Genomic DNA, 26,962 nt, shown 5'->3' with positions numbered 1-26,962 from the left:
TTCTGTTTATTTCACATTGAAGCTAAAATGTTGCCCAATTTTAACATCCAAGTCAAATGATCTAGTTGTGCTCATTCGCAACCAGCATTACGTATTAACTGAAGTCATCCTCCAAAACTAGATTTCTAATGGTCTTCATTTCAGATTATTGATTAAACTTCTGTTAAATAATTGCCAGTTCATTACTTAGCCAAAGAACAACCAAGTCTATACTAACTGTGTTGTTTCCAACTATGTGGGCATCACAAGTTTGCAAGATTGTATTCGTAGCACTCCGAAGTTGATAAAATACAGCAGAATGCCATGAAAGGAAATGGCAAAATAAAGTCATAAACTGAAAGGATGATGCAGATTCTTGTACAATATTATATCTGTCTTTAAGTTATATCATGTTTATTACAAACTGTATTAGATAAATTATTTGGTGTTGGGTATATAGCTAATACATAATATTTCTTCTATCCTTAGACCAGTCCGTGGTACTTTTCCTGTGCTGTTACATCTTCCTAATGGACAAACCATGCCAGTTGCCATTCCTGCTTCAATCACAAAACCTAATATTCATGTTGCTGCTTCAGCTGCAGTAAGTTTATTATGTGCACTTGTTCACATTTGAAAAAAATAGACATAACTATCTGACTTCTATCTGTAGATTCCTCACCTTAGAATTGTCCTCAGGCGTCAGACTGGATCTGGAAATTTTTTCATGAGCAATACCCCTGTACGTCGGTAGGTGGCTTTGTTTGGCTTCGCATGGTGTCGTGCACGCAGAAGAGACGTGTTCGGTGCCCATATATGTGCCACCCTAGCACTCTGACATCAGTTCTTTTGTTTCCATGCCAGTCAGTGCAGATCCAGGAAGAGCTACTCTGCAGCCATTTTTTGACCAAGTTTTTTCTACTTTTGTCAGGGTTTTTGTGACGTTTTTTCTCCTGGTGTGGCAGGATGTCATCGTGACATTTCGCCATTCTCAGTGCTGTTCCTGATATAGACTCTCCCGTGCCCCTCGGCAGCGCTGCCCCCATTCCAATCTCGGGCTCCAATACGGAGCTAGAGGTGCATCGCCCGACACAGACTCCAGTGCCGACTGGGGCAATGCCTTCCAGGTCGGAGGCTAAGCCCTATTCTTATGGACTAGGCCTTAGGGAGGTTTGGAGGGGTCACTGGACCCTGAGGAATACCTATCTTATGATCCTCTGGAATGGTGTGAAGATTTGGGTGAGACCAGTGGACTGGACACTTCTCCAGATACGGGCAAGCCTCCTCCTCCCACGTACATCCTGGCACATTCCCAACCATACCTCTGGATCTGGAATCTAAGATGCTGGACACCTTGGGGAAGAAGATGTTCTCTTCCACCAGCCTTGCACTGCGGTCTGTGAACACTGCGTGCCTTTTGGGCTGCTGTTCCCACGCTCTGTGGGATTCAGTTGCACAGGTGCTGCCAATGGTCCTGGAGGAGGCCCTAGGCCATAATCTCCCAGGCTATTTCCAATAGGAGAGATGCAGCTAAGTTCACAATGCGGTGTGGACTGTACATTAACGACTCACTGGGCAGAGTGGTTTAATCAAGAGTGGCCTTACAATGCCACGCCCGGTTGAGGCAGACTGCCTTTTCTGGGAATGTCCAAGCATTGCTTATGGACAAGACATTTGATGGCTCCTGTCTCTTTGGAGACCAGGCGGATTCAGCGCTGGAGTGCTTTATGTACAACAGGGCTATGGCCAATTCCTTGGGCCTTTCCATAGCCCCTCACCACCCACAATCTGTGTTTTGCTCCTTTTGTCGCCACAGAAGGACCTTCAAACCACATCTATACCCCCTCAGCCACCGTGCCGAGCATGTTCCCCAGCCTCTGCTTGGACAAAGATGCAGTACCCACAAACTCCAGGGGTCGGGCAGCCAGCTGTTGGGTCAATCCTACCACCTCCTGTTCGCCATGCTCCCTTTTGGCCTTTCCAGCATAACTGGGGTGTTCACCAATGTGGTGGTGGGTGGGTTGCAGCTCATCTGTGGAGATCAGGGATGCCAGTCTTCCCCTATCTCGATGATTGGTTTTTAAAGGCAGGCTCGTCCCAAGCTGTAGTCTTGCACCTCCAGACTACAGTTGACCTCCTGCATCTGCTGGGGTTCACTATCAACTTGCCGAAGTCACACCTGACTCACTCTCAGACGCTCCCTTTCATCTGAGCTTTTCTGGATACGGTGCAATTTTGGGCTTATCCTCCCAAACGACAAGTCCAGGATATTCATGCTATGATACCAATGTTTTAGCCTCTATCCTGGATTTCAGTGAGACTGACTGAGGCTGCTGGGATTTATGTTCTCTTGCATCCTGCTTGTGACATATGCCTGTTGGCATATGAGGGCTCTGCAGTGGAACCCAAAGTTCTACTGAGCACATCATCAGGGGAATCTCTCCAACATGCTCCAGACCCCTGAGGGAGCTGCACAAGATTTGCAGTGATAGCTAACTACCCGCGAATGGGTCAGCAGCAGACCACTCTCCCTTCCCCAACCAGATCTGACAGTAATGACAGATGTGTCACTCCTGGGATGGGGCGGCCATCTGAGAAAGATGGAGATCAGAGGACTCTGGTCTTCGGCCAACTCCGGACTCCACATAAAACCTATTGGAGCACTGATCCGACTGACATTGAATTGACAAAGCCTTATCTGGTAGAGACTCTACCTAGCCGCGTATTCCTTACTGACCCACCCAGCCTCCCAGGTCTACAAATGGATTTCTAGGGAAAAGGCTGTTCCCTTTCAGTGCCCTAGTTTTCCACGCCAGTTGTCAGTGTTCTTTGTGGCTGTGCACTTCTGGCATCGAAAGTCTCGAAAAGAAATTGACTTCTACATGCTGGGTGGTGCCTATCAAGGCGCTGCGCACATCACTTCTGGTGCGGACGATGCCACATGGAGCCGAATGACACCTGTAACCTTTATTAATTTAATTTTTGATCCCATTTTAAATGGCAAAATTTGCATTTTAAGTTGTCAGACGAAGGAGAGGGTCGTTTGAACAATAACACCGCAGTCATCAATATTGTTTTCCACATAGTGACATTGATGGCATCATTATCCGTACCAGTTTATTATTTCATTCCAAAGGACTGCGGAGCCCTAATATTTTGTGGGGGATTATATGGTTTTCTAGGAAACCATGAAACAAGCCTTCCCTCTCTTTCCCACAACATCTTGGAACGATCTCCACTTGAATACTCTTCTGGCAACAGGAAAGAATTTAGGGCCATCCTTTTTTCCATCTTCCTCCTGGCCCTCGGAACTATTCACACTGCTACATCGGTCACTTTTTGCAGTTTATTTTAATGTACAGTTCACTAAATCTCTGATCCCTCTTTACAAATACACTGTGCACCTATAATGGTAAATGCTCAATCCTCATGTGGATGTATACCTATATGATTGATGATCAAATTGATATTTGTACATCTGCAGCCAGCTCGTAGTTCACATGTTGTTCCGTAGTAGCCTCCATTATTGTGTGGGTTATATAAAGTCCACCAAAGCAATTACTCCCTCATTAAAGTTATCATACAGTCAAAGATTGAAGAACACACCTAATCATATTTAAGGAGCAGTGGTTGTCTAGTTCCAGATTTTAATAATCACAACAGTAGGTTAATGTCTGAGTACTTCAAGTGTAGGTAGTTCCATTTTCACCCTCAGAACTACTCATTCCCCTCATCTGCTTCATAGGTTTTAGAAATAAATCCTGCTATAGAGAGATGCCATTACTTTTGCTTTGTGCTGTTCAATTGTCCATCTTAAGAGCTTTGAATAACAAAAACCTTATTTTTCCCCCCGCTGTTCAGGCTTTTCACACCCAGTATCACCACTTTTAAGGATTCAGAAGTGTCATCGACCAACATTTCTGGCATTCGGTACTGATTCCTCCTCATGTTAATCTGAAAGATGTTTCATCAGTGTTTTTTTAGATTCATTAAAAGCATTAGCAAGGAAAGGGATTTGTGTTGGCTCATAAAGTGCATTGAAAAAGATTGTCTCTTAATTTGATGCACCGGAAACATGCTCCTCACTCCCCATCAGGGGCTGAAGGCTAGACATCATCTTCAGCCAAGGCAGCTGACTCTCTTCACCTCTCTGAGGAGGAAGAGGGTGTTTTTCTTGAGTGTTTCTTTTATTTAGTGAGTCAATCTGTGTCCTTGAACTTGACTTGGAATAATTGATGGCCGTCGTACTCAATAAAGGGATACTTGCTTGAATCAGAGAGCAAGAAAATCTTAAATGTAATGTATTGCCGTGCTAGAAGAGATCTTGCGAATGATGCAATATAGAATTCAAAATCAGACAAGATACATACATCAGAACAAATTGGGGGTTCCTGTAGACGCTGTAGTCTACATATCTTGCTTAATTTTTGGAATGTTACGCAGACACAGGGTTCATCCACTGCTTCCTGTGCCTGTGTAAAGACAAGAAAATGATCTGGAAAAAATATATTTGCATCGGGTTTGCCATACCTGCCAGAGGTAGTACATAAATGTGGGACCACCGGGACTCTTTCTGTGCTGGCCCCAAATCCATCTGCACCTGTGCTGCACTTGGTACTGATGCCAGTCTCCAGACACAAGCCTACGTGAAACCATGCGAGGCCTGTTGTTCACCAGGAAAGTATTAAGGCACCACCAGTAATAACTGAACTGATTTCAGGCCTTTTTTCAAGGCACCAGTACTATCAGAGGCTAGAGGCCCTGTTAGACTCCGATCACAGTCCCAAGGCTTACACCATGTCCCCCATGATGCACAGGACAGTGAGGCATTGGAAAACTTACTTCACCCGTAATTATACAGATGAAGGACTTTATTTGGACTAACAGAATGCAAATTGGTTGGATATCTCTGCAGAAACGGACTTGTACTCACCACATGCTTCACCAATGAAGGAAAGTGCTCACTTTGCTGTGGTGGTGGATGTCCCTGACCTACAACTACCAACTGTTAAAACAAAGTCACATTTGCTTATTGAAATACTCCAGCCGGGACTTGCCTCCGCACAGCCCTTACTGACCTTTAATGAAGTGCTCACAAACTCTTTTGGCGACTTGGACAAAACCACATTTGACCCCTCTAGTTAGTCAACCTGCGGCTAGGTGGCTTAAGTTGCAGTCAGCATCCAACCCCAGAAAGCCTGGTGGTTCATGCATCGACCAGTAAGGTAATTCCAAACGCCTTTATTTACAGCCCTCCAGAAAGGGAACCTATGCACTGATGCTTTCAGAAAAAATATGTTTTCATCAACCAGCATGGCCTTTGTCCTCTCTGAACTGCGCTTCATGGGTTAGGACACTCAGGCACTGTGGAACATGGCCACTGAGAACTTGCTCAGAGAAACCTCAAGGTGATGTGCTAAAACTGTCCAGGAGTGACAGGACGTAGTGAAGTGATTGTTGCGTGCTGGTCTTAATACCATAGATGGTGCTGGTCTTGCTGGGGGCATGAACGTAGTGCTCAGAGAACACACTTGGATGCACTCAACAAGATTTTAAGGGGATTTCCAGGTGATCTTTGAAGGAAGCTCCCTTTGATGGCTTTAGACTCTTTAGGGGAAAGACTGATTTTGCTCTAGTTTGCCTTCAGGACAGCCATACCATGGTCTGCTTCCCTATGGTTGTTCTTGCCAGTCCATCATTCTTCAACATTAAAGGAAATTCTGCTCATTAGCTCTGGCGCACCAACAGTTACAATCTTTTCAGCAGGGACATACCCAACATTCAGATTACAGCACGTTTTATGAATTGTGATGAAGCCCTAGAGGGCCCCAAGTATGATCTGTAAAACCCTATGCAGGGTTGAGTATTTAAGCCACCTCGAACTTCCTAGCCTGTCCGTTTGCCTTGTCATTCGGCTATCTCTTTAAGCTAACCTCCTATCTCAACAACAAGGGAGGATCCTACACTCAGGTCTCTACAACCTATGCTTAGTAGTAGTAAACATTTTATTTGATAAGATTAATGGAAATCATTACAAAAATAGCCTATCTTTCAGCTTTGAAAGCTGATAGAATAGCCCTGTAAAGTTCCATGTGTATAGCTATTCTTTGTCTGTTAATCTAGATCTTGAAATAACCTGATTTTTAAATTATTTCTTACAAAGCCGTTTGTGAAACACTGATTATACTAATGGTATCTAGATTCATCTCTAGGAAAGTATGTGCGCCAACCAACTCCAGTCTTGCTGAGGCCCTTCTTTGGGCGCGTTGTATAGGATGCAGTTTCTTTCCTTGTTTATATTTAGTTGTACTTGTAGTTTGGTATTCCCTAATTGCAACGGAGGTCATGAGGACGTTTTAAGTATGCTATACCATCCTTTAATTTTTTCTGTTGGCCATCCTGGGCCAGCTAGTACTGTAAGATATCTGTCTTTCTCCACAGTATTGATGTTAATCCCCCAGTGCTTGAACTTGTGTGTTTTCCGTATTACCTAGTTGTTAGAAATGGGGTTTTTGGTTGGCAGTCAGGATACTCTCTGTCCAAGCAAGAACCCTCACTCTAGTCAGGGTAAGTCACACACAATCCAAAATTATCCTGTGCCCACCCTCTGGTAGCTTGGCACGAGCAGTCAGGCTTAACTTAGAAGGCAATGTGTAAAGTATTTGTGCAATAAATCATACAATAACACAACATAGCACCACAAAAATACACCACACAGTGTTTAGAAAAATATATAATATTTATCTGGATAATTGCAGGTCAAAACGAATAAAGATGCAATGTGAAATTGTAGAGATATCACTGAAAAGTGATATAAAGGTGGTCATTCCAACCCTGGCAGTGCATGACCGCCGGGTTGGAGGACCGCGGGAGCACCGCCGACAGGCCGGCGGTGCTCCAATGGGCATTCCGACCGCGGCGGTAAAGCCGCGGTCGGACCGGCAACACTGGCGGTCACCCGCCAGTGTACCGCCGCCCATTGGAATCCTCCAAGGCGGCGCAGCTAGCTGCGCCGCCGAGGGGATTCCGACCCCCCCTACCGCCATCCAGTTCCCGGCGGTCCGCCCGCCGGGAACCGGATGGCGGTAGGGGGGGTCGCGGGGCCCCTGGGGGCCCCTGCAGTGCCCATGCCACTGGCATGGGCACTGCAGGGGCCCCCGTAAGAGGGCCCCTAAATGTATTTCACTGTCTGCTGTGCAGACAGTGAAATACGCGACGGGTGCAACTGCACCCGTCGCACAGCTTTCACTCCGCCGGCTCGATTCCGAGCCGGCTTCATCGTGGAAGCCTCTTTCCCGCTGGGCTGGCGGAACGGTAACCTGACGGCGGGACTTTGGCGGGCGGCCTCCGCCGCCCGCCAAGGTCAGAATGAGGGCCAAAGTGTCTTAAGTCTTTAAAAAGCAAACAAAGCCTCTTTCAAGCACAAAGTACCTGGTTTAAAGTGGAAAATCTCCGCAAAGGGCCACAGAAGAAGAGATACGTGGAAAAATGGTGTGTGTGTCGATTTCTCCCCAGCACACACAGACTTGCGTCGTTATTTTTCATGCGGGGAAGTCGGGCGTCGTTTTCCGGCGTGTGGACAGTCTCTTTCTGTGGTTCGCGGGATTACCAGATGTCCCGGGGTCTGTGCGTGGAATCCTAGGCTTGTTTTCCGGCTGCACATCGTTCCGGTGGGTGGTGCGTGGAATCTTCTCCCTCACGGCAGGCGTCGCGTCGATTTCCTTTCTGGAGTCGGGCGGCGTTTGTCCAGGCGAGGCCGTGCGTCGAAGTTCCGGTCGCACCGCAGGCGTCGCGCCGAGCGTCGTCTTTCCGGATCAGCGTGCAGTGAATTTTTCATCGCGAAGCAAGCTGTGCGTTGAATTTTTCGGCGCACAAGGCGTCCAAATGAAAAAGAGAAGTCTTTTTGGTCCTGAGACTTCAGGGAACAGGAGGCAAGCTCTATCCAAGCCCTTGGAGAGCACTTCAGCAGCAAGGCAAGAGTTTAGCAAGGCAGCAGGGCCACAGCAAGGCAGCAGTCCTTTGTAGAAAGCAGTCAGGTGAGTCCTTTAGGCAGCCAGGCCGTTCTTCTTGGCAGGATGCAGGCTCTGGTTCAGGTTTCTTCTCCAGCAAGTGTCTGATGAGGTAGGGCAGAGGCCCTGTTTTATACTAAATTGTGCCTTTGATGTGGGGGTGTCTTCAAAGTGTGGGTAAGAAATGCACCAGGTCCCCTTTCAGTTCAATCCTGTCTGCCAGGGTCCCAGTAGGGGGTGTGGCAGTCCTTTGTGTGAGAGAAGGCCCGCCACCCTCCCAGCCCAGGAAGACCCATTCAAAATGCAGATGTATGCAAGTGAGGTTGAGTACCCTGTGTTTGGGGTGTGTCTGAGTGAATGCACAAGGAGCTGTCAACTAAACCTAGCCAGACGTGGATTGAAAGGCACAGAAAGATTTAAGTGCAAAGAAATGCTCACTTTCTAAAAGTGGCATTTCTAGAATAGTAATATTAAATCCGCCTTCACCAGTCAGCAGGATTTTGTATTACCATTCTGGCCATACTAAATATGACCTTCCTGCTCCTTTCAGATCAGCAACTGCCACTTCAACAATGTATGAGGGCAGCCCCAATGTTAGCCTATGAAGGGAGCAGGCCTCACAGTAGTGTGAAAACGAATTTAGGAGTTTTACACTACCAGGACATATAAACTACACAGGTACATGTTCTGCCTTTTACCCACACAGCACCCTTCTCTAGGGGTTACCTAGGGCACACATTAGGGGTGACTTATATGTAGAAAAAGGGGAGTTTTAGGCTTGGCAAGTACTTTTAAATGCCAAGTCGAAGTGGCAGTGAAACTGCACACACAGGCCTTGCAATGGCAGGCCTGAGACAAGGTTAAGGGGCTACTGAAGTAGGTGGCACAACTAGTGCTGCAGGCCCACTAGTAGCATTTAATCTACAGGCCCTAGGCACATATAGTGCACTCTACTAGGGTCTTACAAGTAAATTAAATAGCCAATCATGGATAAACCAATCAACAGTACAATTTACACTAAGAGCATATGCACTTTAGCACTGGTTAGCAGTGGTAAAGTGCCCAGAGTTCAAAAGCCAACAAGAACAGGTCAGAAAAAATAGGAGGAAGGAGGCAAAAAGTTTGGGGATGACCCTGTCAAAAAGCCAGGTCCAACACTAGTTTACCGTTTCCTCTGATCTTATTGTGGTTTCTATACCAGATGTGTTTTTGGATGGGACAAATCTAATTGTACTTGTACTCTCCAATTTTATATGAATTTGATGGCATAACTGTAGTATAATAGACCTGTTTAGTATATCTTGTTGCCCTTGTGAGATGTATGTTGGTATAAATATTAGATTGAGCTGTGAGGGGCTCATTTCTTCATTGCGCTTGTCATGTAGAGGTCCACAGCGACCTGGCCTTTCCTGTTTAGGTCCGAGCACACAAGCACACCGTCCCTGTTGTAATCACTCTTTGGGCTTTTAACCACACCCATGTCACGCCTGTCACTTTCATTGGTTTGTGGGCTTGCCTTTTAAAATCCGCTTGATTTCATCAGTGAAAGGCATGCATATGTCATGCCTTTTCCGGTGTTTAGCCCTACTCGAGCACATCCCCCAACTACTGAAAACATACGAGGCTCCATGTTTTCTGCCTGGTTTCTGCACTACTTTATCTTTTTATTTTACATGCAGCGTGATCGCGCTGTGTTTTACATAGCGCGATTGCGCTCGGTTGTTTGGTTTTCAATTTCAACGCGACCACGCTGGGTTTTACATAGGGCGATCACGCTTGGTTTTTTTCTTTCAACTTATGTGGCAAGAAAAGTCTGGTTAAGAGTTTACAACGCTAATAGCTCTAACTCGAGCAAATGCGAGACCCGTTGCATTGCAAATGTTTGGTTATTGTTGGATATGGTGGTCTAGTTCTCAGGTTGTTGAATGAACCCATGTTAATATTTTGTTTTGGTATTTCGTTACTCAGTTGTCAATTTGTTTTAGAAAGACACTGATTATTAGTTGCCTGGTTGTTTGAGCTAGGAATATGCTCAGTGGTTCGTATGTCCATACCTGGTTCATTCGGATTACTATTTCCCTGAGTATTTGAATGGGGCAAGCAAATTAAGGTACATGCTTTTTTGCTTGGACGTTCCCCTCGAAATTACATGTCTTGACCTTTGCAATAACTTTGAGGGCTGGAGGCTCTTCTTCTACTGTCTCCTTTTTCATATAACATCTACCCAGCATGTTTGTAAGTGAGTTGAACCAGGATCCTCTCCGTGTTTGTAGTGTGACCTGCTGGTAAGTTCATTTCAGGGTTTTACAAACTTTGCTTTTTTTCCCTGGGTTAGTGCTAAATTCAGACGTTATCGTTTTATTGTTGGTTTGGGCTGGAAGTAGGGCAGCACCTTTTGTACGGACTGTTTCACTGTTTAGGATGCTTCTGATGTTTATATTTGCTTGTGGCTTCTCATACTCCTTCCATTCCTGTATGATTGGGTAGTATTTCTTACTTTCACCCCCTTGTTGCCATCTTGTCTCTCTCGATTAATTTGTAGTTGATACCTGGATCATGCTTTCTTGTTTTTGTTTTTATTTTTTCCCCCCTCCGAGTTAGTATTCTGACTCCTTGTGTGTTCCTTTGTTCATTTTGAGTCCTTTTGTTGATTTGTCTGTGAGCAGATTCTGGCGTATCTTCCGTATGTTTGAGAGCCTCCTCTCTTACTTGCTTTTGATTTTTGTTCCTGTTATTTCATTGGACTCTGAGGACCACTTGTCTGCCATTGGGAAATTGTCAAAAGCTTTCATGTATGAATTGGGTCTTGTTGGGGGCCTATCTGGGCTAATTAAAACGTCCATGGAGGTGATATGCTCGCTCACTGTTCTGCTTGCAAGGTTAGGGTTCACCTCCTTCATGCTCTTCACCAGTTGAGCTAGCATTTCCAGAAATCTGCAGTTTAGCTACTATTGGGGTGCATGCACAGGATCCCACACTGCCGATTGTTCATTAAGAGTGCTCATTTTTGTTTTGATCTCGGAAATGCTGTCAGCCAGGGATTGCTGTAAATCCACTTGTAGTGCTGTAATTTAAGTTTGAGTGACTGCCAGGCCAGAGCATTGATAGCTGCTATCAGAGTCATGTTGATAGATGCTAATATTTTTGCATATGCTGGGTAGTTACTAGTATAGTTTATAGGTTGCGGTGAAGTCACCCCTCCTTCTTTTAGTAATAATTCCTCTCTTTCATCCAGTAATCATGATGCCAGCTTCACTTAAAAAAAAATACTGTAGTGGCTTATGCTACTGTTCAGGATTTTCCCAGCCTCAGTTGAAGTTGAACATATTTCGATGGCTGATAAATCGGGTACTTTCCCTAATCCTTCACTACAGAGGTGAACCTGTGCTTTTATTGTTTCTGTCCTTTGGAGGATATAACCCCCTCTGTATGTGCTTACTTTTTTCTTTGTGGGGGCTATGGGCACTGTTGTACTTTTTTTACTAGTCCTTATGTGCTCCATTCTGGTAGTATGTATCTATTGTGGGTGCACAGAGCCCCTTGGGGGACTGTTCCCTTGTTTGGGCTTATGTGGGCCCTGGAATATTCAATTAATTGTCTCCCTCTGGGGCTCCGCCAAGCAGCCTCTGTTCTCTGACCTAGTGCTGCAACCGATTCGTGAAGGCAGGTGGGACTAAGCAGGCATCAGGGTAGGTAAGCAAGGTCAGCGGATGGTAAAGTGGAGAAGTGGCAAACGAGAGGCACTCAGAGGCGCCACAGGGCGTGTTGATGTACTCTGCAGTACATCTCGACACCATGCTCACACACTATGCATCTCTCCTCCTCGAACCCTAGCCCCCTTCCTCTTCCCCTGCATTTTCTGCCACCTTCACCAGCTCTGTTCACCACCCCCTGCTCATTACCACTCTTCTGCACTGCTCCACTGTACAGATGGACCGCTGTTTCCTCGCCGTCTCCTTACTCCTCGCCGGCCCTCTGCATTGCTCTACTCCTTCTCTCCTGTTGCTCAACCTACACATCCATGCATGGAGTTGAGCAGTGACATCTGACCACCATCCATCAAGGTACTGGATGTAATTCTTGCAGCTTTGGCCTCACCTGTCGACCAAATCTGTGTTTGAGACGCAGGGAGAAATTCGTAGACTGATGTAGGTAACTTGAACCTCTTCAGGCCAAACTTTCTGATTTGTTTTTGTCTATTTTATTGTTTGCCCTGCAAGCCCTCGCAGTGGGCATAGTTCAAGGTTACATGTCAGCCATTTTGGCTTTTTTTGTGTTTGCTCCAAAGCCTTTCCTCTTCAGATCACCTATTGTGATATAGTTCCTGAAATGTCTAATGCTGAAAACATTTGTAATGCTACAATGGGACCTTAACTTGGTCCTAATGTTTCTCATGCGCATGCTATTTGAAGCTATACACAACTGTTCTTTGTGGCTCTTAACCATGAAGATGGTCTGTCTCACTGTGATCACTTCTGGGTGAGTGCACTGCAGGCACTGTCAGTGCAGCTTCCATACATCACATTTCCCTGAAGGTTGGTGCTGAAGATAAAGGCTCCCTTTCTGTCTAAAGTATTATTATCTTTCCACGTTAGTATTACCTTTCTACATAAGGCAGTCCACCACCCTATCAGCATTTTTCTTTTCACCACGTTCCTCAAAAGAGAAGTATCTACTTCACTGGCTAGAACCAAAATGAGCTTTAAGCTTCTTGTTAAATACACTAATGAGTATTGTGTCAGTGATCAGATCTTTGTGAAGTTTGCCGATGCAAAAAAAGGGAAAGGCAGTACAGAGGAGAACTTGGTCAAGGCTGATCGTTCTCTGTATAAAGGTCTGTTACATTCTAACCTGGAAGAATCTCACTGAAGGCCTGAGGTACCATGGCTAATGCTTCAACTGAATTAGCTACTGGAATTCCTCTGTTTGACATCTTTCAAGCTGTGACATCAATGTCCGCGCACATGTTCGCTAAGCGCTACTGCTTGGCTGCCTAGTCTGCAGAAAGGGTTATTTTGCCTGCTCAGAATTGCAGGATTTTATTTTCATTAGATTCCACTCCTCAGACCTTGTAGCTTTTGGAGGAACTGCTTGCATATTCTAGAGGTAAGGAACCTACAGATAGATATATCCATCAAAAGAACAAGTTACTTACCTTCTGTAATGCCCTTTTTGGTGGATACTGTATCTAACCTCAGATTCCTCACCGCCTCCCTGTTCTGTGAATTTGGCATCTACACATTTTTAAAAGGTAGCAATCTAGTTTTCAGCACATTTTCATATGCAATTTCTCTGAGTACATTTGCACCAGTGGGCACGGAATAAGGACAATATAGAAACTGATAGTGCACAGTGGTGTTTTCTATATGTGGCTCCACTCTGTCATTTCTGGGGCTATGCGAGGTCACTGCAACGCTACAATGTGCCACCTAGTGGGTGCAGGGATTCTTGCTTAAAATCTCTGCATATAGTCTGGTGGCCGGGTTTCTGGCAGTGTGGCAGAAGACATTATGTTGGCCTCTATGTGAGGTTTCCGCAAAACCATATGGGGCCAACCTAATGTGGCACAAGGACTGTTGCTTGAAAATCTCTGCATCTAGTGTGATGGCCAGGAGTCTGCCAGGGAGGCAAAAGACATTATGGGGGTTATTCCAACTTAGGAGGAGGTGGTAATCCGTCCCAAAGGTGACGGATTTACCACCAGCCGTATTACGAGTTCCATAGGATATAATGGACTCGTAATACGGCTGGTGGTATATCCGTCACTTTACCGTCACTTTTGGGACGGATTACCACTTCCTCCAAAGTTGGAATAACCCCCTATGTCTGCTTCTTCAACAAGAGATGACCACGGGCTTAGCAGTCATTTCCGTACAACAAAAGGAACCACCATCACAGCTGTTCCTTTCAAAATACAAGAAGTTTGTCAGACAGGTGTTCATCAGATTTTTTGAATGTTTTTGTTTTTCTGAAACAAATTCGCAAAGTAGGACTTTGTTTCAGAAAACAAAAAACAAATGACCCCAACACCCATGATGCTTTCTCCGAAGGTGTGGGGAGGGGAATCCGTTTCCTGAGGGGCAGTAGTAGTCCTCATAGGAATTTCTTCAGGGTACCTGAATGTATGATTCACTACAACCAGCATAACTCTGTTCCCTGATGCTGCTGGAGGGTCAAGGGACCAGCATTGTGAATCACTACCCTGGAAGTGGAATTAAGGGGACCTTTGGGTGGCCACCTGTCTTGCCACTGGCGTGGCAGGTGGCACAGGAACAACAAAACTCCTTCACATTCTGGGACATGCCTGGCCAGTAGAAGTGGTGTATTCACCTACTCCATGTTTTCGCCTGGCCATGATACCCAGCTATGGGGGGGTATGATGGGCCAAAGTGAGGAGAAACTCTCTAAACTGCTGAAGCACTACCACTCTCCCAGTGACACGAGGATTTGGATCTCTGACCTCAGTGAATAGGAGTTCCTCCTTCCAATACGTCCTGTGGGAGCCACTGATATTTCCATTTTCCCGATCAGCAGCTTGCTGTCTCAGGCCTTCAAGAGTGGGACAGGTCATCTGTACCAGGCACAGATCCTCCCTAGATGGATCCTCTGGTCCTAGGGGCTGTGCTATGTAAGGCCCAAGTTCCTATGGCTCTGTTCCCTCTGGGGATGTCAGGTCTTATCCCTCAGAAGAGAGGACCTGTTCAGGTGTCTGATTAGAAGCTTCCTTCCCAGACTTTTTGCCTTTCCTTTTGGTAGGTTGGGCCATCATTCCAGGCTCCAACTCTGTGTTTTCACCCTGGGCCTTGCTTTGTGCTCTTGTTTTTACACAGACCCATTCAAGGATAACCAGCATAGTTGGATGGGTTTTTCTTTCTACCTCAGCCTATGCTGAGGACTCCAGATCATTTCCTAGCAGATATTGCACAGAGATTGCTGGAGATACCACTGCCTTCTTCTGGCCAGTAACCCCTTCCCATTCTAAGAATATCATTGCCATGGGAAACACCTTAGCCTTGTTATCAGCATTGAGGACTATGTATGTCTCACCAGTCAGATACCGTTCTGAGGACACCAGTTGCTCAGTCACCATGGTGACACTGGCACCAGTGTCTCTCAGTGTTTCAATTTGAATCTTATTTACATGAGGCTGTTGTTTGTATCTTCCCAGATTACTGGGCCAGACAGCCAGGGCAGCAACTTCTACCCCACCCTCTGAGACTAAAATTCCCTCAGTAGGTTCTCTGACATGGACAGGGCCTACTTGGAATCCCATCTGGTGGCTTACCACTGCATTTACTGCAGATCCCCTAGAGGCATTCTTTTTGTGAGGACAGTTAAGATCTCCAGTTTGGGGCCCATTGGTTTTGCAGGTAAAACACCAAGCCTTTCTGGGATTCCCAATTTTTACCCATGTGCCCACGCTTGGGCTGGGAAGAGTCTCGGGGCGTACCCTCCTGTGCAGGTTTTTGGGGGCCTTTTGAAGTCTCCTTGTTTTTGTCTTTGTTTTAGTTACCCTATTTCCTTGGGGGTAGAGGGCTTTTTGGCCTCCTCTTTGTGGTCTCCCCCTCCAGTGCAAGTTTTGGTCACCCTTGTTTTTTGACCCAGTGGTCTGTCTTCTTCCTCCATTCTTGAGGAGAAAGCGGACCTAGATCTACCAGTTACTGATGTAGCTTTTCCTGCACACAATTATTCAATAGGTGCTCTTTCATTACTAAATTGTAAAGGCCTTCATAATCATGCAAACTTTTACCTTCTAACCAGCCACATAGGGGGTCATTCTGGCAAAAATGACTAAAGCACCGCCAACAGGCTGGCAGTGCTTTTTTCCCTATTCTGACCGCGGCGGTACCGCCGCGGTCGCACCGCCGGGGCCGGCGGTTTCACGCCGTTTATGCCCCGTCGCCGATAATCCGCCAGGGCAGCGCTGCAAGCAGCGCTGCTCTGGGGATTATGACCCCCTTACCGCCAGCCTGTTTCTGGCGGTTTGCACCGCCAGGAAGAGGCTGGCAGTAAGGGGTGTCTGGGGGCCCCGGCCAGCTTTTCACTGTCTGCATAGCAGACAGTGAAAAGTGCGACGGGTGCAACTGCACCCGTCACACGGCCGCAACAGCGCTGGCTCCATTAGGAGCCGGCTCCTGTGTTGCGGCCTCATTCCCGCCGGCCCAGCGGGAATGTCGGAATGGGGGCCGCATGGCGGTTTCCGCCTGGCGGGCGGCCATAGCCGCCCGCCAAGGTCGGAATGACCCCCATAGTGTCTTCACTGTGAAGTCCACAAAATCAACCCTGGACTCACTCTGGGTTTTTCGAGTCTACCTAAATTTGATCCTGTACTCCTTAGGAGTAAGCCCAAAGCCCTAAACCATGGTAGTCTTCATGAGGTCATAGGAACTTGCATCTGCCTCATTCAGTGTCAGGAGTCTGTCCCTGCCGTTTCCTGAGAAAAGCTCCCACAGAGGAAAGCCCCAATGCTGTTTAGCATGTTTTCTGCCCACAGTCTCCTAGCTAATCTCTCTAAAAGCATCACTCACTGGACCATGAGGAACCTGAGTCTTCCTCACTAAGGGGATATGTCCTAGACACTTGTGGTACAGGTTCCTTCACTTGCACTGCCCTGATCTACAAAGTCAGTGGCCTCATCTGCTGGATGGGCCTGCTTATGCTCTGCCAGCAGCTCCTGGAGCCTTGCACTGGGAGGATTTGAGGCTATTTTTATTTTGTTCCCTTCTTGTGACCACTTTTGCTGGGAAATGGGCATTACCCCAGCCCTAGCTGCCTAATTCCTTTGGAAAGTAGTGTCCACTTTAGCTCGTCCACCTTAGGGGTGGGATTGGCATGAAGTGGACACAGCTCCTAATTTAACAAATTTTCCTGCCTGTGCTGCCGGCAAAAGTGGGGTCAAGACAGGGAAAGTTGGTCATCTCCACTATCTGGAGAGACCTGAGTCACATTCCAAAGACGGCAAGGGCTTTGAAGCGCCCTGCTCAGGAATGTCCATCCTGCCTGAGAGAGGAGGTCAGACCTCTTCCCAGAGCAGGCCTTGGTCTCAGGCACTTGAAAGCACTGGCTCTCACTATGTGGTGTTGTGGGGGGGAGCAGAAGCACGTCTGTGGTGACTGAAATGGTCAGGACCAGTCAGTCAGCACACTAGTAGCTGTAGTAGGTTTTTCAGGGGGCACTTCACAGGTGCCCTCTGTATACATATTTTAATAAATCCATCACTGGGGTCAGTGAGGGTTTATTATTCTGAGATGTTTGATTCCAAATATCCCAGGATTGAGAGAAGCCATCATGTAGCTTTTTAAACGTGTAGTGACCAGTGTCCAGCACATGCATTTAAAACCGCCTTCCTATGCAGCTACTATGTCTCAGAATCGACAGAGACAAAACAAGGGCATATCTGCTCATGCATATATGCCCTCACATGTGCATGGATGCACCCTGCCTCAGGGGTGACTTACACCTGGCACATGCAGTGAGAGAGAACCTGGCACACAGGGGTGTATGACAGGTCATGTTTTCGATTTATCCTGCACCAACACACACAGTCTGCAATTGCAGCACTATGAGGGTTAGGTGAGTGGTCCCTGAGTGTAACACAATTGGTGCTGCAGCCCTCAGAGATTTTCCCTATTAACTTAGGCCCTAGGTACAGGGGTACCATTTACTAGGGACTTACAGCGGTAGCTAAATAGTTTCCCAATTGTGCAAAACAACTGTGCAGTTTTTGGAAAAGATATCTGGCACTGTGGACCTGGTTAGCAGGGACCCTGTGCGCTAACAGTAAAAGCCATATCAGAAACCAGGCAAAAAGTGGGGGCTAACGATGTTAAAAAGCTTTCTTAGAGTTATTCACCCTAATAGGGCAGGTGGTGTAATTTTCTTCCTTCGGATGGCCCCTACTCCATCAGGCTGTCAGAGAAAGGTTTCCGTTGATTGAGCCAATGAGGGCTCAGTCGACAGAAAAGTAAATAAAGCCTTCTCGAAATAAGGTGAGTAGACAGAGGGTTTGGTGGATGGGGTACTTAGTCTTAAATAAATGGGGCCAAAAGTATCCACCTTTAAAGGCATTACAGAAGACAAATAACTTATTCTTCCAGTCTTCCGGGGGCATTTTTGCTGGGTCTATTCGGGTCAAATATGTCCCTGCAAGAGGTTTAAAATTTGGGAGTGACATGTAATAATCTGTGCATTAACACATGTTTCTAATGGTCTTCCCATTTCCGTAGATGATGAGTATGGGATTACCAGTAATCATGGCTTAATTTCAAATGCAAAAGTAGTGCCTCAGAATTATCAAAGTTGTTTTCCTAATTAAAACGCTTTATTAAAGTAAATAAATAATAACAGATTATACTTATTGTAAATAAGCCGTTGATAGAAATGAGAAAGAAAATTGATACATTGCTGATTCTGAAAACCAAATGCTCACAATTAATAATTTATAGTCGATAAATTCTGCAAAGCGAAAAGACGGAACACAATAAAAAAAGTGAGAAAGGGGGTAAGGTTATGCAATAGGAGGTAATCAGCAAAAATAAACCCATAGTACAAACTAGCATGATAATTGACATTTTTCAAGAACTTTGAGCAGTGCTAAATACAAATTAAGACATGAAAAACATAATAATGTAAGTGCAATAGATTAAGAATGCAAATTGTAATTACAGTATAAGGAACAAGTCAAGGTGACTTAAGGATTTTCTCATTAGAGATATCAGTCGTACCATTCAAGCCAGTACTTCTTGAACTATGAAATAAAAAAAAGTCAAAGAAGATCAAACTAAATCTTTCTGAATGTCCAAATTGAGAGAACAGGTATGAACTCTTGTCTCGTTTATAGGTATGGCAAATGTGATTTCACCAAGTAATGACATAAAACTTTGAGATTTCACCAAATAAGGAATGAAAACTTAGAGGCATCTTTCCAATTAGAATGAATACATTGTATAGCTACTAATATTCAAGTGTCCAGTTATTGGCCCTTCACAAAAGAAACACTATAATCCTGTGATAAATTACCTAAAAATATATTTGAAATAGTTACGGACATTTCAGAAGAAGACATTTTATGAATTTTGGACCATACTGCTCCCAAAACGTAAATATTAAAAGACAATAGAAAATCACATGCCCAAAAAAAGCCTCACCATTAGAGCAAGGCCAACCCTTATTATCATTTCAAATTTTCATTTTAAACACACTACAGTTAAGAGCAATCTACTGTATCTGAAATGTATGTGTATTATTAACAATTGTTGATGTGGAGTTCCTTTTTGACTAACTCTTGCTTCAGATATTAATAGAAAAGTTTGTATTCAAATCACATTCCAATAAATGGTTTCCACTTTAGTTTTATCCTTGTTCTCCGGATTTTATATAGTTATAAATAGAGGAGGCCTAAAGAGCTTACATATGATGGAGAAAAGCAATACAAACACCATCCAAGTTGCACTACGGTGAAATCCTAAATCAATAGCTGAAACCAGATCATTATATTGCCTCAAAAATGAAAAAGGTAATATTATGTTTCTCTGAAGTACTGAAATGAAAAAAAAGGTGCAGTTGTCACTAATAACAGTTTGCAAAATAGAATCATGGAAATTTGCAAGTTAAATTCAGTAGAAACAATATCAGATCAGATCAGGGGGGTGTCTCCTTTTTTTTTTTTATCACTAAAGTAGATTTAATCATCTCATCAAAGGAAATGTCTTCCTCCAATATGGCCAGTCAGCTGTCTTCCCAGCGTTTGCTATAATGCTATAAAAAAATGATCTAACTAATGACTTGAAGGAATATTATCTGGACAATATACTTTTTTATATTACTGAACAAAACATTTCAACTTTTCAGAATCTGAATACACTGAATTACCATTATTACCAACAATAGACCTAAAACTTAATATTTCTTTCTTAACTGCCACCTTAACCTAATAAGGCAGTAAGCGTCCTGGCCTATTTTTTCCCTACTGTAAAATCTATCCTTTTTCTTTAAGGAGGTAACCACAGGCACTTTCAGATAATTTCTTGTTGAAGAAATTTTGGCTTTAAGGCATTAAGGGCCAGATGTACGACCCAGAGTTTTGCGACCGAAACCATATGTACAACAGTGTATTTCACACTGTTTGCGATTCCCAATGGGATCACAAATGACCTACCTCATTAATATTCATGAGGTAGGTTGCAATTTGCGACCCAATTGGGAATGGCTGCACTCACAGAGATGATGGCCTGCTGGGGACAGCAGATCACTATGTCTGTGCATGTTTTTAAATAAAGCAGTTTTAAAAAAAATGCATCCCGTTTTCCTTAAAGGAAAATGAGATGCATTTCAAAAACAAAAATGAAAAGTTTTCTATTCATTTTTTCAGAGGCAATGGTCCGTGGGACCACGGTGTCGCTCTGAAAAAATATTTTTGATACCAATTATAAAGGGGAAGAGGTCCCATGGGGACCCCTTCCCATTTGCGAATGGGTGAGCACCAATTTGAAATTGGTGCTAAAAACTGCAATTGTTTTGTGATCGTATTCACGGTCACAAAACAATCATACATTGCACTGCAACTCGCAATCAGGAAGGGAACGTCCCTTTCTAATTGCTAGTCGCAAACCTATTTTGCGATTCCTTAAATAGATTACTGAATCGCAAAGTAGGGTTTGTACATACCAAAATGCCTTTTTCTTGATGCAAACAGCCCGAATTTGCGAATCCGGCTGTTTGCAACAAGAAATAAGCTACGTACATGTGGCCATAACTCAATTAAATTTTGCTTTTAAATGTGTACTCTTGGAGTCTCAAGACTATTATGTCCTTTAAAAGCCATAAAGAATCTCTTAAATCATTTTCTTATTCCAAGAGACAAATTTATTATTATAATCCCTAGAAGCTGCCCTAACAGTTTCCTAAGTGATTGGGAAAGACCATTCTTCTTCCTTATTTAGAGTAACCAGTTCATTGCTAAACTTGTCAAATGAAGACATAAAGAGTCTTTCAAAATATCACTATTAATCCTCCAACTCTCCATTTACCAGATGTTTTATGTTAGAAAAAAACAAAATGCAAAATCTGAAATAACCCAAGCATGTTCAGAAATGGTGGCTTCGCTCTAGGTAGAACTGTCGGTTGATGGCCTCCTCGAGTACTGTGGCTGGGTCTGAGAGCAGGGAGTTCGGTCAGTAGTTCTTGAGGTCGCTGGGGTCGGCTGGGTGCTTCTTTATGAGGGGTCTGATGTCTGCCTGCTTCCATCCGTCTGGGAAGGATGTTGTGGAAATGGAAGCGTTGAGGAGGTTGTTGAGTTCAGTGCTGATTATGATGATGGGGGCAGGGTCGGTGGGTGCCCCTGAGTAGGTGGAGTCTGTGATGGTTGCGGTGGTCTGGGTGCTGAGTGAGTACCAGGTGGTTATGGCTAGGCTGTGGTTTGCTGGTTGGAAGAGGTTGTCGAAGCTGAACAAGGTGGGTTGAGGGTTAAATTTGTTGTAGATATTGGCAATCCTGCTGTGGAATTCGTCAGATAGTGAGTTGTTGGGAGGGGTGGACTGTGTTATCTGTAGCAGTCGGGTTCGAGAATTTTTTGATGATTTTGAAGAGTGCTTTGGTGTGGTTGGCTACGGCGTCTAAACGGTTTGTGATGGCTGTTCTTTTGGCCTCCTTGATGTGCCGGTGGTAGTCGATGAGTACTGCTTTGTGTGATGCTCCGTCAGACCGGTCCTTGGTGATGCACCATCGCTTCTCAAGTAGAAGACAGTTGCGCTTGGTAGTTTTGAATTCTGGGGTGTACCAGCTGGCTTGTCTTGAGGTTCTGTTGGCCTTTGCCGGTTTCAGAGGGGCAACCTTGTTGGCGCATATGCTGATCCAGACAGAGAAGGTGTGGACAGGCTGGTTGAGGTTGATGGATGTGTTGGGTGGTGTTGTGCTGACAGCCTGCATCCATTCGCTCTCAGTTACGTTTCCCCAGCTGCGGTTGGTGGCGCTTGGGTGCTTGGTGGTGGTGTGCTGGGTCTTAGAGATGGTAAAATTAATGATTGTGTGCTCGGTCCAGGAGAGTTCCTTGGTGTGAGTGAATTTGATTCTGTTGCTGGAGGAGAAGATAGTGTTGAGGGTGTGTCTGGCTCTGTGGGTGGATTTGGAGACTAGTTGGGTGAGTTTGGTATTGTTGAGGTTCTCCAGTAGGGATATGGAGTTGGCATCCTTGGGGTCCCTGATTTGGAAGTTGAGTTGCATGTTGTGGCGGGAGCTGATGGCGAGGCGGTGATGATGTTGCTGATGGCATTGCAGAATGCTGGCCAGAGTCCTGGTGGTCTGTGTGCCAGGGTACCTCCTACTGTTGTTGTGGCGTCAATGTGTAATAGGAAGTTAAGGTGCTCCATGACAGGCGTTGAGTCGTCTTTGGTGGCAGAGCATTGGATGGTTTCCTTAAATATTATGGCGCTTCCACCGCTGTGTTTGTTGGGACGGTCCCGGTGTATCATCTTGTATCTGTTGGGGGTGGCGGTGGCAATGTCAGGGCTGGAGGTGGGGTTGAGCCATGTTTTGGTGATGAAGGCGACGTCTGGGGTGATACTGGTGATGGTGTCCCAGATTTCCATTGCATGTTTGCCGAGGGAGCAGACGTTGGGCAGGATGCAGTGAAACGGTCCCAGGTTGGTGGTGGTCTTCTGGGAGGCAGTGGTAATGGGTCCTGTGTGGGCATGCAGTTCTGTGAGGCAGGAGAAGTGGCAGTGGCAACAGGCAAAAAGTCCATTGGTGGAACACAGGGATGACATGCAGCATCAGGAGTCTTGGCGTCTGGTGTTGAGGACCAGGAGCTCGATTGCGGAGTAGCGGTGAATGGTGGGAGGACTAGGAGTCCTGGCTTTGGGCGCAGTCCAGGCATGGACAGGCGCAGACAGGCTTGCCTTTGACGGGCCTTCAGGTGCGCCCGGGGCGTGAATAAATATGCCTAGAAGGGGCAGGGGTGTGGAAGATGCAGGAAGGTGGAAAACGGCGAGGATGCGGACCTGGGATCAGGAGCCTGGCGGTGGGCAGGAGGAGCAAGGCTGGCAATGAGGCTGAGAGGCAGTGGAGGAACAGGAGGATCTGCTCACTGAGGCCGCCCTGCTGCAGGCATTAGGTATGCCTGGAAGGGGCATAGGGGAGGCGGGAAGTGCAGGAGGCGGGAAACGGTGAGGAGGCTGCCCTGGGGACAGGAGCCTAACGGTGGGAGCAGGAGCAAGGCTGGCAAGCAGCAGGACGAACTGTGACTGGCAAGAATATGCCCGGGAGAGGTGTGGGGGAGGCGGGAAGCCTGGGAAGGGAAAACGATGAGGAGGCGGCTCTGAGGTCCCTTGGTACAGGCGGCCCTGGGGTCGGGAAGCTGGTGGTGAGCAGCCGAAGTAAGAGTGGCTATGAGGCTGGGAGGCAGCGGGGTAGGTCTGCGTCCGGTATTAAGTATGCTTTGGAGGGGGCAGGCCGTGGGGGAGGCAGGAAGCGCGGAAGGTGGGAACCTGGGTGGAGGTGTCCCTGGGGTCCCTGGGGACAGGCATCCGTGAGGTCAACAGCCTGGCAGTGGGCACTAGGAGTAAGGCTGGCCATGAGGCTGGCAGGCAGCGGGGGAGCAGGAAGATCTGCTCACTGACACCGCGCTGCGGCCGGCAGTAAGCATGCCTGGGAGTGGTGTGGGAAGGCAGAAAACTGCAGATAGGCGGCCCTGGGGTTCCTGGGTACAGGCAGCCTTGGGGTCAGGAAGCTGGCGGTGGGCAGCAGGAACAAGGCTGGCCATGAGGCTGGCAACCAGCAGGGGAGCAGGAAGATCTGCTCACTGAGGCTGCACTGTGGCCGGCATTAAGTATGCCTGGATGTGTGTGGGGGAGGCGGGAAGCGCAGGAAGCGGGAAACGGTGAGGAGGCTGCCCTGGGGACAGGAGCCTAACGGTGGGCAGCAGGAGCAAGGCTGGCAAACAGCGGGGAAGCAGGACGAACTGCAACAGGCAAGAATATGCCTGGGAGAGGTGTAGGGAAGGCGAGAAGCGTGGGAAGGGGAAACGACGAGGAGGCGGCTCTGGGGTCCCTGGGTACAGGCGGCCCTGGGGTGAGGAAGCTGGCGGTGAGCAGCCGGAGCAAGGTTGGCCATGAGGCTGGGAGGCAGTAGGGTAGGTCTGCATCCGGCATTAACGATGCTGGGGAAGGGTTTAAGGAGAGTCGGGAAGCGCAGAAGGTGGGAAACTGGAAGGAGGCGGCCCAGGGGGCCCTGGGGACAGGCGTCCGTGGGGTCAAGAGCCTGGCAGTGGGCACCAGGAGCAAGACTGGCCATGAGGCTGGCAGGCAGCAGAAAGATCTGCTCACTGAGCCCCTGCTGCAGCTGGCAGTCAGTATGCCTGGGAGGGGTGTGGGGAGACAGGAAACTGCGAATAGGCGGCCCTGGGGTCCCTGGGTACAGGCAGCCCTGGGGTAAGGAAGCTGGCGGTGGGCAGCAGGAACAAGGCTGGCTGTTAGGCTGGCAACCAGCAGGAAGATCTGCCCACTGAGGCTGCACTGCGGCCGACATTAAGTATGCCTGGGATGTGTGTAGGGGAGGCGGGAAGGCTGGAAACAGCAAGGAGACAGCCCTATGGTCTCTGATGACAGACAGCCCTGAGGCCAGGAGCCTGGCTGTGGGCAGCAGGACCAAGGCTAGCCGTGAGGGTGGCAGGCAGAGGGATAGCAGGAAAATCTGCTCACTGAGACCATGCTGCGGCCAGCATTTATTATGCCTATGGGGGAACGTTGTGGGGGAGGCGGGAAGTGGGAAACGGTGAGTAGGTAGCCCTGCGGTCCCTGGGTACAGGTGGACCTGGGTTCCCTGGCGGTGGGCAGCAGGAGCAAGGGTGACTGTGTGGCTGTGTGGGGGAGCGGGAATAACTGCTCACTGAGGCCGAGCTGCGGTCGGCATTAAGTATGCCTGGGAGGAGGGATGGGTGTTGGGGGGAGGCTGAAAAGTGGGAAACGCGAAGAGGCGGCCCTAGGGTCCCTGTGGACAGGCGGCCCTGGGGTCAGGAGCCTGGCAGTGGGCAGCAGGATCAAGGCTGGCAGGCAGCAGGGAAGCAGAAAGATCTGTGTCCTACCTGTGTCCTTATTAAAAAAAAATAAACCAAACTATGACCAGTGAGGTGACAGCACCCTGTAGAACGCTCCCAACAGAGTCCCTCAAATTTTCGACTGCACGTCGTGTGAAGGGAGTCTCTCTGAGCTCTGCTCAGTTTCTTCAGCTATTAATTCTTTTTGAATCATCCAAGATTATATTTCATGTTTCATTTCTCTAACCTTGGTACTTAAATGTCAGAGTAGCAGAAAACAAGGTAAAGGACAAAAAATGTGTATAAACTTTCTTCAAAAAGTCTCACGTTCTGAGAGATGAGGCTATTATTGTGACTACACAAACTTAAACCTGTCACTTATGATGAGGACAGGGAGGGTTTCTTCTCATAGGAGAGGTCAAAGGGAGAGGTTGCGCCAAGGCTCCCAAGAAGGCATGCAGAAAACCCATAAAAGAGACTTACTATGAGTCTTCATAGACACTTATCACAGAGAGACAAAAATGGAAAAAACTTCCTCAGAGGCAGACCCTCAACTCCCTTTTCAACCCTGATACTAAATCAGGGAGCTCCTCATAACCTGACAATGAAGCGTTTACGGCAAAACCGCTGGAAGTGTCATTGTTAACAAACATTTTGATGACAACGTCAACGACCACAACTATGTCAGCTATTATTGCCTCACCTATGACAGCCTCGTCTACGATGGTCTTGTCTTCTACGGCCTTGTTTGCGAAGGGCCTCGTCTGCTGCGAAGTGCCTCATCTGCTGCGAAGTGCCTCGTCTGCTGCGAAGTGCCTTGTCTGCGAAGTGCCTCGTCTGCTGCAAAGGGCCTTGTCTGCGAAGGGCCTTGTCTGCGAAGGGCCTTGTCTGCGAAGGGCCTTGTCTGCGAAGGGCCTTGTCTGCGAAGGGCCTCGTCTGCGGAGGGCCTCGTCTGCGGAGGGCCTCGTCTGCGGAGGGCCTCGTCTGCGGAGGGCCTCGTCTGCGGAGGGCCTCGTCTGTGAAGGGCCTCGTCTGTGAAGGGCCTCGTCTACAAATGGCCTCGACTATGAATGGTCTCATCTACGAAATGGCCTCACCTACAAATGGCCTAATTTATGATGGCATAATCTACGACGGACTCATCTACGACGGTCATTTATGATGGCCTCATCTATAAGGGCTGTCTATGATGGTCATGTACGATGTCGTCTACGATGGCCTCTTCTATGACAGTTGTCTATGACAGCTTCATCGACGATGGTCGTGTATGACAGCCTCGTCTATGGCAGTCGTCTACGCCGGCCTCTTCTACAGTAACCTCATCTACGATAACCATGTCTACGATAACCACTTTTATGACAGCCTTGTTTACGAATGCATTGTCTGCAAAGGCCTCGTCTATGGCAGCCTCGTCTATGACTGCATCCTCTATGGCGGCCTTGTCTAGGACTGCATCCTCTACGACAGCCTCGCCTACGACGAAGGCCTCGTCGACACCAAACATTGTCTGCCTCAGCCTAGTCGTCTATGTCCGCCTAGTATACAACTATCTCGTTGACAATACAAATGACTACGAAAGCACATAATCATCAACAAGAACAAAACACACATAATCCAGAAAAACTTAATGTCAAGAATTAAGGGGATTATTATGAGCATGTCTACAACAGTCAGCAATATATGGAGAAGCAATATGCAGAGCAATTTCACCACTTTGCTCTGGCTCCAACTTCAAAGCATGAGTCGAGTCCATGTAGCTCTACTACTAGACATACAGGGCATGTTAGACTTACAACTGGTGGATCCCCCACCAGATGATTTTTGCTAGTTTCCATACCCTTTGGGAAGTAGCAGCCAAATGCTTCCAACTTCCAATAGCAAACAAGCAATCAGTTTGTTTTTCTTTATGATTTTAAATAGAAAAACTATCAGACCTATTCAAATT

The 26,962-nt window shown here is 46.9% G+C and overlaps 1 protein-coding gene across 2 annotated transcripts in view; it reads left to right on the top strand.

Moving 5' to 3' along the window:
• The window catches only part of ATF2 (activating transcription factor 2), a 379,503-nt gene that overhangs the window by 157,750 nt on the left and 194,791 nt on the right, over window positions 1–26,962 (top strand). For both annotated transcript variants that reach the window (XM_069225391.1, XM_069225392.1), the window contains exon 8: window positions 469–583. In XM_069225391.1, coding sequence (XP_069081492.1) covers window positions 469–583 — 115 coding nt within the window. The remainder of the gene's footprint in view (window positions 1–468; window positions 584–26,962) is intronic.

The sequence above is a fragment of the Pleurodeles waltl genome, chromosome 3_1, assembly GCF_031143425.1.
Source record: "Pleurodeles waltl isolate 20211129_DDA chromosome 3_1, aPleWal1.hap1.20221129, whole genome shotgun sequence".
Classification (NCBI taxonomy): Eukaryota; Metazoa; Chordata; class Amphibia; order Caudata; family Salamandridae; genus Pleurodeles; species Pleurodeles waltl.
Note: the sequence above shows the minus strand (reverse complement) of the source record. Positions and strands in the feature narration are given on the sequence as shown.